General features: G+C 43.1%; 1 protein-coding gene across 1 annotated transcript in view; it reads left to right on the forward strand.

Annotated features, from left to right (window-relative positions):
• Positions 1-14,210, forward strand: part of LCT (lactase) — a 98,477-nt gene that overhangs the window by 63,958 nt on the left and 20,309 nt on the right. Inside the window, 5 exon segments of the mRNA XM_007952500.1 lie at positions 2,931-4,487; positions 5,587-5,855; positions 7,257-7,547; positions 11,225-11,423; positions 12,905-13,107. Of these exon segments, the coding sequence (XP_007950691.1) occupies positions 2,931-4,487; positions 5,587-5,855; positions 7,257-7,547; positions 11,225-11,423; positions 12,905-13,107 (2,519 nt within the window).

Below are 14,210 nucleotides of genomic sequence, written 5' to 3' on the forward strand. Positions count from 1 at the left end.
TTAGGTCAGGTGCACCTTAGTCTTCAAAGTAATTTCTTTGCTATTTAACACTTTAAAGAGATCTTTTCAGCAGATTTGCCCAAAATATGTCAATTTGATTTCTCAATTGCTGCTTCTATGGTCTTGATTGTGTATCCAAGTAAAATGAAATCCCTGACACCTTCAATGATGTTGTTTTTCTCAGCTGTGAGGATTTTTGTTTTCTTTGTATTAAGGTGTAATCCATACTAAAGGCTGGAGTCTTTGATCTTCATTAGTAAGTGCTTCAAGTCTTCTTCACTTTCAGCAAGCAAAGTTGTGTCATCTGCATTTGCAGGTTGTTAATGAGTCTTCCTCCAATCTGATGCCATGTCCTTTTTCAGATAGTATAGCTTCTCAGATTATTTGCTCAGTTGTACAGATTGAATAAGTACAGTGAAAAGACACAACCCTGATGCACATGCTTCCTAATTTTAAACCATGCATATACCTTTTTCATCTTAAAAAAAACTGCCTCTTCAGGTAGATACACTCCTTGGAGATAACAATCATTGGGTGAAAGAAGGGCTGCTTATGGACAGGGAGACAGCTTGGGGCAGGGGTGCATGGAGGGATGGACACTGGGAAGAGGTGACTATGGGGAGGAAGTGAGAGGGGAGCTGTTGCATTATGGTAAACTGTGGTCAATGTCATGAGACAAAGTGTATGTGAACTGCTGTATGGAAAGTGAATTTGCTCTGTAAATCTTCACCCAAATCACAATTGAGAAAAAAAAAAAACTGCCTCTTGGTTTAGGTACAGGTTCCTCATGAGCACAATTAAGTGTTCTGGAATTCCCCTACTTTGAAATGTTATCCAAAGTTGAATGCCTTTGCAAAGTAAATAAAACACAGGTAAACATCTTTCTGGTATTCTCTGTGTTCAGCCAAGATCCTTCTGATGTCAGCAATGATATCCCTCACTCTACACCCTCTTCTGAATCCAGCTTGAATTTCTGGAAGTTCCTTGCCAATATGGTGCTGCAACTGTTATTTTCATCAAAATTTTACTTGCAAGTGATATTAATGATATTGTTCGATAATTTCTGCATTCTGTTGGGTCATCTTTCTTTGAAATGGGCACAAATATGTATCTCTTCCAGTTTGTTGGCCTGGTTGCTGTCTTTCAAATTTCTTGGCATAAGGTTGTGTTTTGGATACTTCATGCCGCTCTAATAGAAAATACCATAAATGGGTGGTTTTAAACAAACAGAAATTTATTCTCTTATAGTTTTGGAAGCGAGAAGTCCAAGTTCAAAGTGCCAAGCTCTAGGAGCTGGGTGAGAGCCCTGCGACCTTGCGCTTCATTTCTGCCTCTGGCTCCTGGCCCACTGGAGCTAGAATTGTCTCTTCATTCAGGCAGCTGCTGGTTGCTGAGGCTAACAAGCCCATGGTTGACAAATAAAAAAGCACAGTCCCAATATTACCAAACCACACAGCAGGCCACTGATTCAAGTCCATTAAGAGTCCCAATATCAGCAGACAACATGGTAAGCTGCTGAACAATGACTCGGCTACATGCAGGATTTAAATATGCCAAAAGCTACAAACCATTCCTAAAACTTCTCCTTGTATACTAGGAGCAGACCACATCCTTAAATCAGCTACCCAGCTGCTCCCAGTAGATTCCACTGTGGAGTTGATTATCAGTTTTATCATGGGGAATACTACATTCAGCTGCCCAACCACTTAAACTAGGCCTAGCCAAATTGGCACAAAACCTTAACTAACACAGGTTGGAACCATAGTCCTTTTTATTTCTGGCTCACTTTTCCCCTCCACCCACTAAGCTATGAGACTTTTATTCATCTTTGTGTCTCCAAGGCCTACCACAGGCCTAGAGTAAGTGCTTCATCAATTATTGCCTGACTGAATGAGCAAATTTACCTTCCTTTTATACAATCAAAATATTTGTTGAGAGGCTGTAGAGACCAATAAAAACAAGACTTAACACATTTCTGGCTCCAAATTGGAAACTATAGCCATTGCCATATTTTGGTTCTCATTCTTGGTTAACTTGCTAGACTATCATGTGCATAATTAGAGATGAGTCAGGGATTTCTTTAAGCTTTGTTTCTCTTATTTAGTGTGGAATAAGTGATCATTTTATGTCATATTATTAAATGTAACTGAGAAAAAATAAAAACACATTTTTTTTATTGTGATTTGGGTGAAGATTTACAGAGCAAATTCACTTTCCATACATCAGTTCACATATACATTGTCTCATATCATTGACCACAGTTTACCACAATGCAACAGCTCCCCTCCCACTTCCTCCCCATAGTTACCTCTTCCCAGTGTCCATCCCTCCATATACTCCTGCTCCCTGAGCTATCTCCCTGTGCATAAGCAGCCCTTCTTTCTCCCATGATTTTTCTCTCCAAGGAGTAAAAACACATTTTTAAAAGATGAAATGATTTGACTGCTAACCAGAAGGCTCCTAATAGAAGGCTGTTGATAGAACTCTTTCTCCCAGTTGGGAAAATCCAAGACCAGGAGATAGAAAAACAATAGGCCTTTACCTTCAAAGCTCAGAACATATTCAGATTGGCATATATATACATATGTGTGTGTGTGTGTGTGTGTGTATTTTTTTCCTTCCAACCTATCAAGAATTTAGCCTCCCCTCCTCTTCCATCCTTGGTAACCAACAAAGAAAGTTTCCTTATATGGGATACATTCTTTTTATTATTCATTATAAGGCAAGGATGCTCCTTTGGATTGAGATTTATGGTCACAGAAGTGATCTGATATGTATTTTCTTTCTATTCATTCTGAAGAGGAAAAAGGAGTTAACTTTTTTTGGTTAGCCCAAGTCACCTCCAAAACTTTATCTAAAGGAAAACTTTTTAAAATTAGCCACAGTAACAGAGAATTTAAAATAACCCCAACTTTTGTTTTTCTTCACAGCTATCAAGGAGGACTCTGTGGATGTTCGTTCTTACGTTGTTCGTTCCTTTGTTGATGGCTTCGAAGGTCCCTCGGGCTACAGTCAGAGGTTTGGGCTTCACCATGTCAACTTCAGTGACAGCAGCAAACCCAGAACTCCCAGGAGATCTGCCTACTTTTTCACCAGCATCATTGAAAAGAATGGCTTCCTCACTAAGGTTTCCTCACCAAATAAGCTGCCACCACCTATTACACCAAATGACCCTCCCAAAATTAGGGCCTTTGCTTTTCCATCTGAGGTGCCTTCCAAGGCTAAAGTAGTTTGGGAAAAATTCTCGAACCAACCCAAGTTTGAAAGAGATCTGTTCTACCACGGCACGTTTCGGGATGACTTTCTGTGGGGTGTGTCCTCTTCAGCCTATCAAATTGAAGGAGCTTGGGATGCCGATGGCAAAGGTCCCAGCATTTGGGATAATTTTACTCACACACCAGGGAACAATGTGAAAGACAATGCCACTGGAGATATAGCCTGTGACAGCTATAACCAATTAGATGCAGATCTGAATATGCTCCGAGCTTTGAAGGTAAAGGCCTACCGTTTTTCTATCTCCTGGTCTCGGATTTTCCCAACTGGGAGAAACAGTTCTATCAACAGTCATGGTGTTGATTATTACAACAGGTTGATCAATGGCTTAATGGCAAGCAACATCACTCCCATGGTGACACTATTCCACTGGGACTTGCCACAAGCCCTCCAGGATATTGGAGGCTGGGATAATCCTTCCTTGATTGAGATATTTGACAGCTATGCAGACTTTTGTTTCCAGACCTTTGGTGACAGAGTCAAGTTCTGGATGACCTTTAATGAGCCCATGTACCAGGCCTGGGTAGGTTATGGCTCAGGGGATTTTCCTCCAAAGGTGAAGGACCCAGGCTGGGCACCTTATAGGATTGGCCATGCTGTCATCAAAGCTCATGCCAGAGTCTATCACACTTATGATGAGAAGTATAGGCAAAAGCAGAAGGGTGTGATATCACTGAGCCTTAATGCACACTGGGCAGAGCCCAAGTCACCAGGGGTCCCAAGAGACGTGGAAGCTGCTGACCGAATGCTGCAGTTCTCCCTGGGTTGGTTCGCCCACCCCATTTTCAGAAATGGAGACTATCCCAATGCCATGAAGTGGACAGTGGGGAACAGGAGTGAACTACAACACCTAGCCGCCTCCCGTCTGCCAAGCTTCACTGAGGAAGAGAAGAGGTATGTTAAGGGTACTGCCGATGTCTTCTGCCTCAACACCTACTCCTCCAGGATTGTGCAGCATAAAACACCGAGGCTAAACCCACCTTCCTATGAAGACGACCAGGAGACAACAGAGGAGGAGGATGCTTCGTGGCCTTCCACGGCCATGAGCAGAGCTGTGCCCTGGGGCTTACGAAGACTGCTAAACTGGGTCAAAGAAGAGTATGGTGACATTCCCATTTACATCACTGAAAATGGAGTGGGGCTGACAAATCCAAAAGTGGAGGACACCGATAGGATATTTTACCATAAAACCTACATCAATGAAGCTTTGAAAGGTATGTGAGGGTTCTCAACCCCTTTACAAAATCATCCCATACCCATATGTCATGTGCCTGAAGTGCTTTATGAACTATCAACTAGTATCTCTTTCCTAAGCTCTAATTCCATGATTCTTTACCTATTTGAGGGTTACCTTTTCCTTTGAGATGCTGAAAAAAAACTATAGTCATCTCCCCAGAGAAAATGCACAAATGTACACACAGAGTGCTCACAAGGGTATTTTCATAGGTAAATAGATTTGCTTTATCTAAGAAAGATTTCTTAAGGAAGACTGAAGAAGAGTTGATGATTTTGAGTTGTGGTGCTGGCGGAGAATGCTGAAAGTACCATGGACTGCTAAAAGAACTAACAGATCTCTCCTGGAGGAAGTGCAGCCAGAATGCTCCTTGGAAGCAAGAATGGCCAGACTTCATCTCACATATTTTGGTCATGTTGTAAGAAGGGACCATTCCCTGGAGAAGGATGTCATGCTTGGTAGGGTGGAGGGTCGACGAAAGAGGGGGAGGCCTTCAACAAGATGGATTGATACGGTGGCTGCGATGATGGGCTCAAGTATAGCAGGGATTGTGGGGCTGGCACGGGATCGGGCAGTGTTTTGTTCTGCTGTGCATGGGATCGCTATGAGTTGGAAACGACTCGACGGCACTTAACAACAACAACAAGAAAGATTTATTGAGCAACTATTATGTGACAGGGTATAGGTGCAGGGAATAACAATAAACGGAACATATACATTTCTGCTCTCATGGAGCTTATATACTGGTAGGTTCCATGGATCCCAGAGCAAGAAACTCTTCTCTAATTCGCTCTTCTACTTTTAAAGTGTGAAGGTGGGCAGAGATTCTTGAAGTTAAGACATAAACCTTTACCACAACAAAAGAATCTGATTTTATAAAGATCCATCATTAATACTTCCCATGTGGTCATCAATGCCAGCAAAAAGAAAGATAATTAAGATGATCTGTGTATCTAGGGCAAAGCTGTATTGATGGTTTAGAAATACTGTCTTGAGTTGAGATGAATTGGCTGGGCTTGTTGGAGACCCTGTCTCATGGTGTAAAACTCTTTTCTCTGTTCCCCTTGGAATATTCCCAGCCTACAGGCTCGATGGTGTAGACCTTCGAGGTTATGTGGCATGGTCTCTGATGGACAACTTTGAATGGCTGAATGGCTATACAGTCAAGTTTGGACTGTACTATGTTAATTTTAATGACTTGAGCAGGCCATGAACAGCAAGAGCCTCCACCAGGTACTACACAGAAGTCATTACCAACAATGGCATGCCACTGCCCAAGGAAGATGAGTTTCTGTATGGACAGTTTCCTGACAACTTCATCTGGAGTGCAGCTTCTGCTGCATATCAGGTGAGGAGTTTAGTGCAGTTTGACAAACATTTGTTACATACCTACTAAGTGCTACGCTCTGGGCTAAGTGATAGGCTACTGGGGAGGACAGGCGTGTGAGCAGAGATTTCAGTAGAGTCTACTTACTGCCCTGTGGGGAGGCAGAACAGTGTTGTGGAGAATCTGGGATGTCCTCCTCCCCAAAAGGCTGGCTTCTGCTCATCCTCAAATTTGGTCAGATCAGCATGGTTTGGTTGGCTGTGTGAGATGGAGTAGGTGGAGTCTGGGCAGAAACACTTGGACAAAGACAAGGAAATATATAGATTCTTTGCTGAAATGCCATGGATATGCATTCTTGATTTGAAGTCCAGCCTTCATCTTGTCACACAATATCACATACCATGTATGCAGAGTAAATTACACAATGTATGCTTGTCAGGCAATTTAAGATTATAGGCAGTTTCCCCATAGGATGGGTGGGAGGAGAAATGGGAGGCACAGACACAGTGACACCTGTCCTGATTAGAAATTCTGCCTCCACACCTGGCATCTTGGGAATTTGTTTGGTCAGGATTTCATGGAGGGTGGGGAGATTGTTCATTCAAAACTTTACTGAACACCTGCCCTACACCAGGCATTGCTGCCCCCAATGCTGGGATGTCAAGATGAAAGACAAATACCCAGACCTCACAGTCTTATGGGAAGTCACTCAATAGGCAAACAGTTGTGTAACACAGTATGATGATGCCATGTGTGTTTACAGAAAACATTGGGAGTTCAGAAATCAGAGGGGTAGTGTCATGGATTGAACTGTGTCCACCCAAAATATCTGTCAACTTTCTCAGTGGTTTGGCAGTTACGTAATGACATAATGTGGCAGTTATGTAATGATTCCCCACAGTGTGATCTGATGTGGTAAACTGATCATTTGTAAGAGGATTAGGGTGAGCTACAACACTTTTGATCCCATCACAGCCCTGGTCTGATGTAAGAGGAGTTTCCCTGGGGACCTGCAATACTTTTTATCTTACAAGAGATAAAAGGAGAGAGAAGCAAGCAGAGGTTGGGGTCCCTACCACCACCAAGAAAGAAGAGCCAGGAGTCAAGCACATTATTTAGACCCAGGGTCCCTGCTCTGGAGCCTCCTAGGTCCAAAAGAGACAGAGAGAGAAAGCCTTTCCCTCGAACTGGTGCTCTGAACTCGCTAGCCTCCTAACTTGTGAGAATAAATTTATGTTTGTGAAAGCCATGTTTTCTGTTACAGCAACATTAGATAACTATGACAGGTGGGAAGATGAGGCTCCCAGAGAAGGTGATGGTGACTTACGTCCTGACTTGGGACTCATTTGCTGACAGGAAGGCTAAGGAACTTGTGAGGGGCTTGACTGAATGATTTAATTAGACCCACCTTGTCTTCTTGAGATCGAAGGTGCGTGGAGAGAAGATGGCAAAGGACTCAGTATTTGGGACACGTTTTCTCACACACCTCTAAGAGTGGGGAATGATGACACCGGAGACGTGGCCTGTGACAGTTATCACAAGATTGCCGAGGACGTGGCAGCTCTAAAGAACTTGGGTGTATCCCACTACCGGTTTTCCATCTCCTGGTCCCGCATTCTCCCAGATGGAACCACAAAGTACATCAATGAAGCAGGCCTGAACTACTATGTGCGGCTTATTGATGCCCTTCTGGCTGCCAGCATCAAGCCCCAGGTGAGATGGGCTGCAGCCTGTGGGGATGTCAAGCTGGATTGGGGGCCATGTTTACTGTGGAAACAAAATGCATTTTTGATGAAGGCTATTTAAAAAAAAAAAAAAAATTTATTGTAGTGAAAAATACATATAGCAAAACATTTGTCATCTTAACTATTTTTTAAAAAAATTTTATTTTTTGCAGTGTTCCCTCCCCTCCCCTCCCACCTGTTAACCAACAAAGAAAATTTCCTTTCATGTATAAACCTTTCCTTGACATCTTATAATAGTGAACTAATACAATATCTGTCCTGTGATTGACTTATTTCACTCAGCAAAATGTCCTCCAAGTTCATATATGTTATGTGGTGTTTCACAGATTCTACATTACTCTTTAGTATTGCATAATATTCCACTGTGTGTATGTACCATAGTTTGGCATCTTAACTATTTTTAAGTATATGATTCAATGGTATCAATTACATTCACCATGTTGTGCAACCATCACCACTGTCAATTTTCAAATGTTTTTCATCCCCCTAAACTCAAGGAGCTCTAGTAGCATAGTGACTAAGGCACTTGACTGCTAACCAGAAGGCTGGAGGTTCAAACCCACCAGCCACTCCTCAGAAGGAAGATGAGGCAATCTACTTCCGTAGTGATACTGCCTCGGAAACCCAAGGAGGGGTCGCTATGAGTTGGATCCGACTCAATGGCACATAACAACAACACACAACAAACAGAAACTCAGGGAACTCTGGTGGCATAGCACCTGAGGCATTTGACTGCTAATCAGAAGCTTGGTGGTTCAAACCCACCAGCCGCTTCGCTGAAGAAAGATGGGGCAATCTACTTCCTTAAAGATTTACCGCCTCCGAAATCCAAAGGGGGTAGCTACGAATCGTAATAGACTTAATGGCAGTGAGTTTTAATGAGGTGTTTTTTTGTTTGTTTGTTTTTTTAACAGAAACTCAGAATCCTTGTGCTAACTCCCCATGCTCCTCTCCCTCAGCCCCTGGTAGGTGAGAGTTTGCTCCAAACCAAAAACCAAACTCACTGCCATCGAGTAGGATCCAACTCATAGCAACCCTTCCTTGGGTTTCAAAGGCGGTATCACTACAGAAGTAGATTGTCCAAATTTCCTTCCAAGGAGTGGCTGGTGGGTTTGAACTGCCAGCCTTCTGGTTAGCAGTCAAATGCCTTAGGCACTATGCCAAATTCCACCACCAGGTTATAATAAAAGTCTCAAACCAAATTCTGCCACTCATAAACAGTTCACAAAATGCAGTTTTAAAATTAAATTTTTAAAATTGTAAGTTCACATGCAGCAGAACTCAAAAAGCGTAAGAGTTTCCTTCCCATCCCTGACCCCAGCCATCCAGGTCCCTCCATACAGGCAACCAGTTTTGCTAGTCTTGTGCATCCTTCTTTTGTATATATAAGCAAATAGATGAGCATATGTGTATATGTTTGCATGAATACTTCTTTTTCTCCTTTCTTTTCATGGTGGTAGCAGACCATGCATACTATTTGGTACTTGCTCTTATTTCACAAAGAGAGCTCTGGTGGTGCTGTGGTTAAGGCAGTGAGCTGCTAACCAAAAGATTGGGAGTTTGAACCCATCAGCTGCTTCTGTAAAGATTTACTTTAGAAACCCTACAGGGATTGCTATGAGTTGGAATTGATTTGATGGCAGTGTGTTTGCTTTGGTTTCTATCTAACAATATTCCTTATAGATATTTCCATCTCGGTGAATAGAGTTTCCACATTTATTCTGCTTTTTTCTTTTTTAACAGTTATGTGGAATCCTGCTTATATCACACTTCTTTAATGATTTTCCTGCTGATGGACATTTAGCATGTCTCCACTCTTGCTATTGTAACCAAAACTACAAGTAGCTATACAAAGTAAACCAAACCAGTTACCATCAAATTACTTCTGACCATAGCTACCCCATGGGTATCAGAGTGGAACTGTGCTCCATGGAGTCTTCAGTAGCTGATCTTTCAGAAGTAGATGGCAAAGCCTTTCTTCTCAGGCACTTCTGGGTGGATTCCCCTTAGTGACTGAGTGCTTAACTGTGTCACCCAGGAGGACTCCTGAGTAGCTGTAGACATACATCATCTCACATGTGTGAAAGTTGGTCTGTAGCATACAATCCTAGGGGCAGAATTGCTGGATTACAGGTGCCTGTGCTCTTAAGCCATAAATTTATGAATAAGTTGACAGAAACTCATTCGTGAGCTTAATTTCTATCACCAACATTTTTTATTTTTACTTGGGAGCCTAAGAACCCTTCCTTGCCATCCTCTGGGCCATTTATAACAAAGGACTGAAAAAGGATAACAATTCTGTAACGCTATTTGTTTCCTCTGCAGTAGGAAATGAATGGAGAGTATTCACCTCAGCCAAAAATAATCCATGTATTGCAACCCTTCTCTCCTGGGCCCAAAAAACCAAAGCTTTTTCCAAATAAAAGTGCTGTCTGGCCTTTTCTCTTCTCTGTTAACATGGAGGAAGCAGGCCAGCCTGGGCAGGATTTTATGGAGAGAGTCCTGTGAATGACGGAGGAGAAGAGAGCAGAGCTGCTGTCTCCAATACCCCACTGTCTAGTGGACAATGAGGTTCTTTACATATAACAGTTCTACACTGGCACCAGAGAGTACACAACTCAGGGCCAAATCACACTGTAGAGCTTGAGGGTGTTGAGACAACACAAAAGAAAGGGCTATGAGCAAGAAAATCTTTAGGGTCTTGAATGAAGAAGAGGGTTTGGATGGTGGGAAGCAGAAGAAGAGCATTTCAGGAAAAGACAAAGACTTGGGTGTGGGCTGAAGATGGGTAGTACCCCATCAGGCTGACGACAGCAGAGAGCCTGATCAACATGGGGTATCTTGGGAGTCATTCGAGGGAAGGCCAGGCGAAGAGAAAGGCCACCACACGGATCTGACTGCAGCAGAGAAGGGTTTCCAGTGCCCCGGGAAGGGCCTTCAGACATGTCAGGTGATGTCCTTTGGTGTGTTCCATTACACGTAAAATGCCTCCATCCTCTTGGGGCCCGCAGACCCTCAGACTTCCAGTGCATTTCTTCCAGAAAGGTTCTGAATCACTAGCATTTCTAATCTCTGACTGTACTGATAGCCACCTATGGATGATCTCCCAGGGTGCTTGTCATGTGCTCTCCATGTGATTTAGGTCCATGACAACTCCATGAAGTGAAGCCCAGGATTGCCCATCTAGTAGAGGGCAAAGCCAGGGTTCAAACCCAAACTTTTTGGATCCAGATATGTGAATTTCTCACCCCTTAATGCTGCTGCCTCTCCACCCTCTAAAAAAAAATCTGTTAGCCTTTGTGTCTCATAATTTATCCTCAGCTTTAGCAACAGCACACTCCTTTATGCTGGCACATAAAACGTCAGAACTTCCCATAAAAGGTGGTGCAGTGACTAAGGTATTTAACTGCTAACCAGAAGGCTGGTGGTTCAAACCCACCAGCTGCTCTGCAGAAAGAAGATGGGGCAATCTACTGTAAAGATTTACCACCTTGGAAACCCAATGGGGGTCACTATGTGTTGGAATCAACTCAATGGCAGTGAGTTTGGGTTTTTTTGTTGTTGTTTATTTTGTTTTTGTTTTGCTAAGGAATACCAGACCTGAAAAGCAAGGCTTACAGGACTGCTGATCTGGCTTTTTCACAGGTGACCATTTACCACTGGGACTTGCCCCAGGCACTGCAGGATGTTGGCGGCTGGGAGAATGATACTATCATTGAGCGCTTTAAAGACTATGCAAATGTGCTTTTCCAGAGGCTAGGAGACAAAGTGAAATTTTGGATCACGCTGAATGAACCCTTTGTCATTGCCAACCAGGGCTATGGCTATGGGACCTCAGCTCCAGGTAAAGGTACCAGGTTAGACTTGTCAGCTCTTTGGAGTGTCGAATTTTTAAAGCCACGAAGGCATGAAATCCAGGTGACATGGGTAGAGAGGCCTGGAAAGACCTGCAGTGCCTCAGAAACCCTGCCTCTTTCTCAAGGCTGTTCAGTGGGGAGCAGAGGGTTCCGTTTCTGACACCACTTTTGTGAAACATGAATTTCATACCTCAGTACCTCACAATAGCTTTACTTCTTTGCTCTATGACTCTGACCTGTCTCCAGTGGGAAGCTTCTGGAGACCAGAGATGTGTGGTCTAATAGATGCAGGAAAGGTTGTTGTTGTTGTTGTTGTTATGTGCCGTCGAGTCAGCCCTGACTCATAGCGACCCCTCCTTGGGTTTCCGAGGCAGTATCACTACGGAAGTAGGATTGCCCAACCTTCCTTCCGAGGAGTGGCTGGTGGGTTTGAACCGCCAGCCTTCTGGTTAGCAGTGAAGTGCTTTAGCCACTACGCTACCAGAGCAGGAAAGGTACAGGTCTACAATTGGCCTTCCAAAATCTCCAAATCCACATGGTTCTGATCATTTATTTGGCTCACCTGAGCTCATTTAAGCATAGTCAAACTGAACTTGAACCAACATGAGGCTATTTGTGGTCTTTATCCCACTTAGTGTGATATTCCTCAGTTCTGATATGGAGAAATGAGTACACTGGATTATAGAGAACTCTCCTGGGCCTTACTGAAGGATATCTGTAACATGCTGCTTTTCCAAAATACAGAAAATTCCAAATACTTCAGACTTTAAGGGTGTTTGCTTAAGGGCTGGTGAACCTGTCCTTGCCCTTGAGAAACTTCCAATTTTCCTTTCCTCTAGTTCTGAGTTTACGAGAGTAAATTTGCGTTCATCCATGCAATTCCTCAGATGACAATCTAGGAAATGCTGGAAAATCTGGGGTGATCTGCCACAAATCATTACCAATCGGGACTTGGCACTTTGGTTGACCATTTTTTTCAACAAGAGGGGGCCGCTCTCATAACATTTACTCTCAATAAATCTCTTAGGTCAGCTGCTCACATCAGCTATATTGTCAACCCTCAATTTCATAGGGCTCCAAAGAGCTCTGGGCTGGCCACTCCTGAGGCACCCAGTGTTCTGAGTACTTTACCTGAGATGTGAATCACTCTTCTGAGGAAAGAGGAACAGTAAACAACACTTACTTATCAGTAACCTTCTATCTGCTAGACCCAGTGTTAGGGCCTTCATATATATCCTTTCATTTCCTTCTCACAAGAACTCTGCATTGCCCATTTTACTGATAGGCTGACTTACTTGTCCAAAGTTACACAGCCAAATAATAAGAAGTGAAGCCAGGCTTGAATTCCAGTCTTCCTAACTCCAACACCTGTATTCTTTTCCCCAAACATACAGCAGACATCTGTAGGCAGAGAGTAACTCTGTCAGCCTCCTGCATCTCCACTGACATCCATCTATTGTGTTGCCAGGAATTTCCTTTAGGCCTGGCACTGCCCCCTACATTGTTGGCCACAACCTAATAAAGGCTCATGCTGAGGCCTGGCATCTGTATAACGATGTGTACCGCGCCAGTCAAGGTGGCATCATTTCCATCACCATCAACAGCGACTGGGCTGAACCCAGAAACCCCTCCAGCCAGGAGGATGTGGAGGCAGCCAGGAGATACGTTCAGGTCTGTTTTTCCTCTGGGAACTTCCTCTTGCCGATTTTTCCTTCCAATCACAGTCTAATAGAAATAAAATTAGACTGAGAATCAAAGAGTAGGATATAGGCCTGTTTTTCTGTTACCTGATTTTGTGAGCTTGGGAAAATCATCTGATCTTTTTGTACTTTAATTTTCTTATCTGCAAAATGGACATGCCCTACCTACGTTATGGGTTTGCTGTGATGGAAATGATTTAAATTTTTTGGGTCGGGTTTTCTTTTAAGTGTTATGAAATTATTTATGCATGTATCTGGTCATGTAGTGCCTAAGGCATTTGACTGCTAACCAGAAAGCTGGTAGTTCAAACCCACCAACCACTCCTTGGAAGGAAGATTGGGCAATCTACTTCTGTAGAGATACCACCTTGGAAAACCAATTAGAGGTCGCTATAAGTTAGAAACGACTTGATAGCAGTGAGTTTGAATCCTTATTGGATGTAACGCTGGTTTGAAGCTAATTAATAGAAAGAAATTCCATCTCTTTAATTTTTCTAGTTTGACTATGTATCTAATAGAGTTGTGATGCAATGTCATGCTTCACCGCTAGGTGTCACCATCTAAATTTACTTACTCCAGCCTAAGAATTTCTTAAGGAGCCCTGGTGATACGGTGGTTAATTACTTACTTGGCTGCTAACCAAAAAGCTGGTGGTTGGAATCCAAAAGCCACTCCATGGGAGAAAGATGTGGCAGTCTGCTTCCACAAAAATTACAGCCTAAGAAAACCCTGAGAAATTAGAGCAGTTCCACTCTGTCCAATAGGGTCTCTGTGAGTCAGAATTGACTCATGGCAATGCATTTGGGTTGGGGTTAAGAGTTTCTTAAATTGGGGCCATTGTTGTCAGGGCCGTCGAACCAGTTCCAACTCATAGCAACCCTATGTGCAACAGAATGAACACTGCTCAGTCCTACGCCATTCTCACAATCATTGCTATGTTCCAGCCACTATGTCAGTCCGTCTTGTTGAGGTCTCCCTCTTTTTTTTTTTTATTAGGATTTGGGTGAAGATTTACAGAGTAAATTCACTTTTCATACAGCAGTTCACATATACTTTGTCTCATGTCATTGACCA

This window comes from Orycteropus afer, unplaced genomic scaffold (assembly GCF_000298275.1).
Source record: "Orycteropus afer afer isolate SDZICR_OR568_19922 unplaced genomic scaffold, OryAfe1.0 scaffold00342, whole genome shotgun sequence".
NCBI lineage: Eukaryota > Metazoa > Chordata > Mammalia > Tubulidentata > Orycteropodidae > Orycteropus > Orycteropus afer.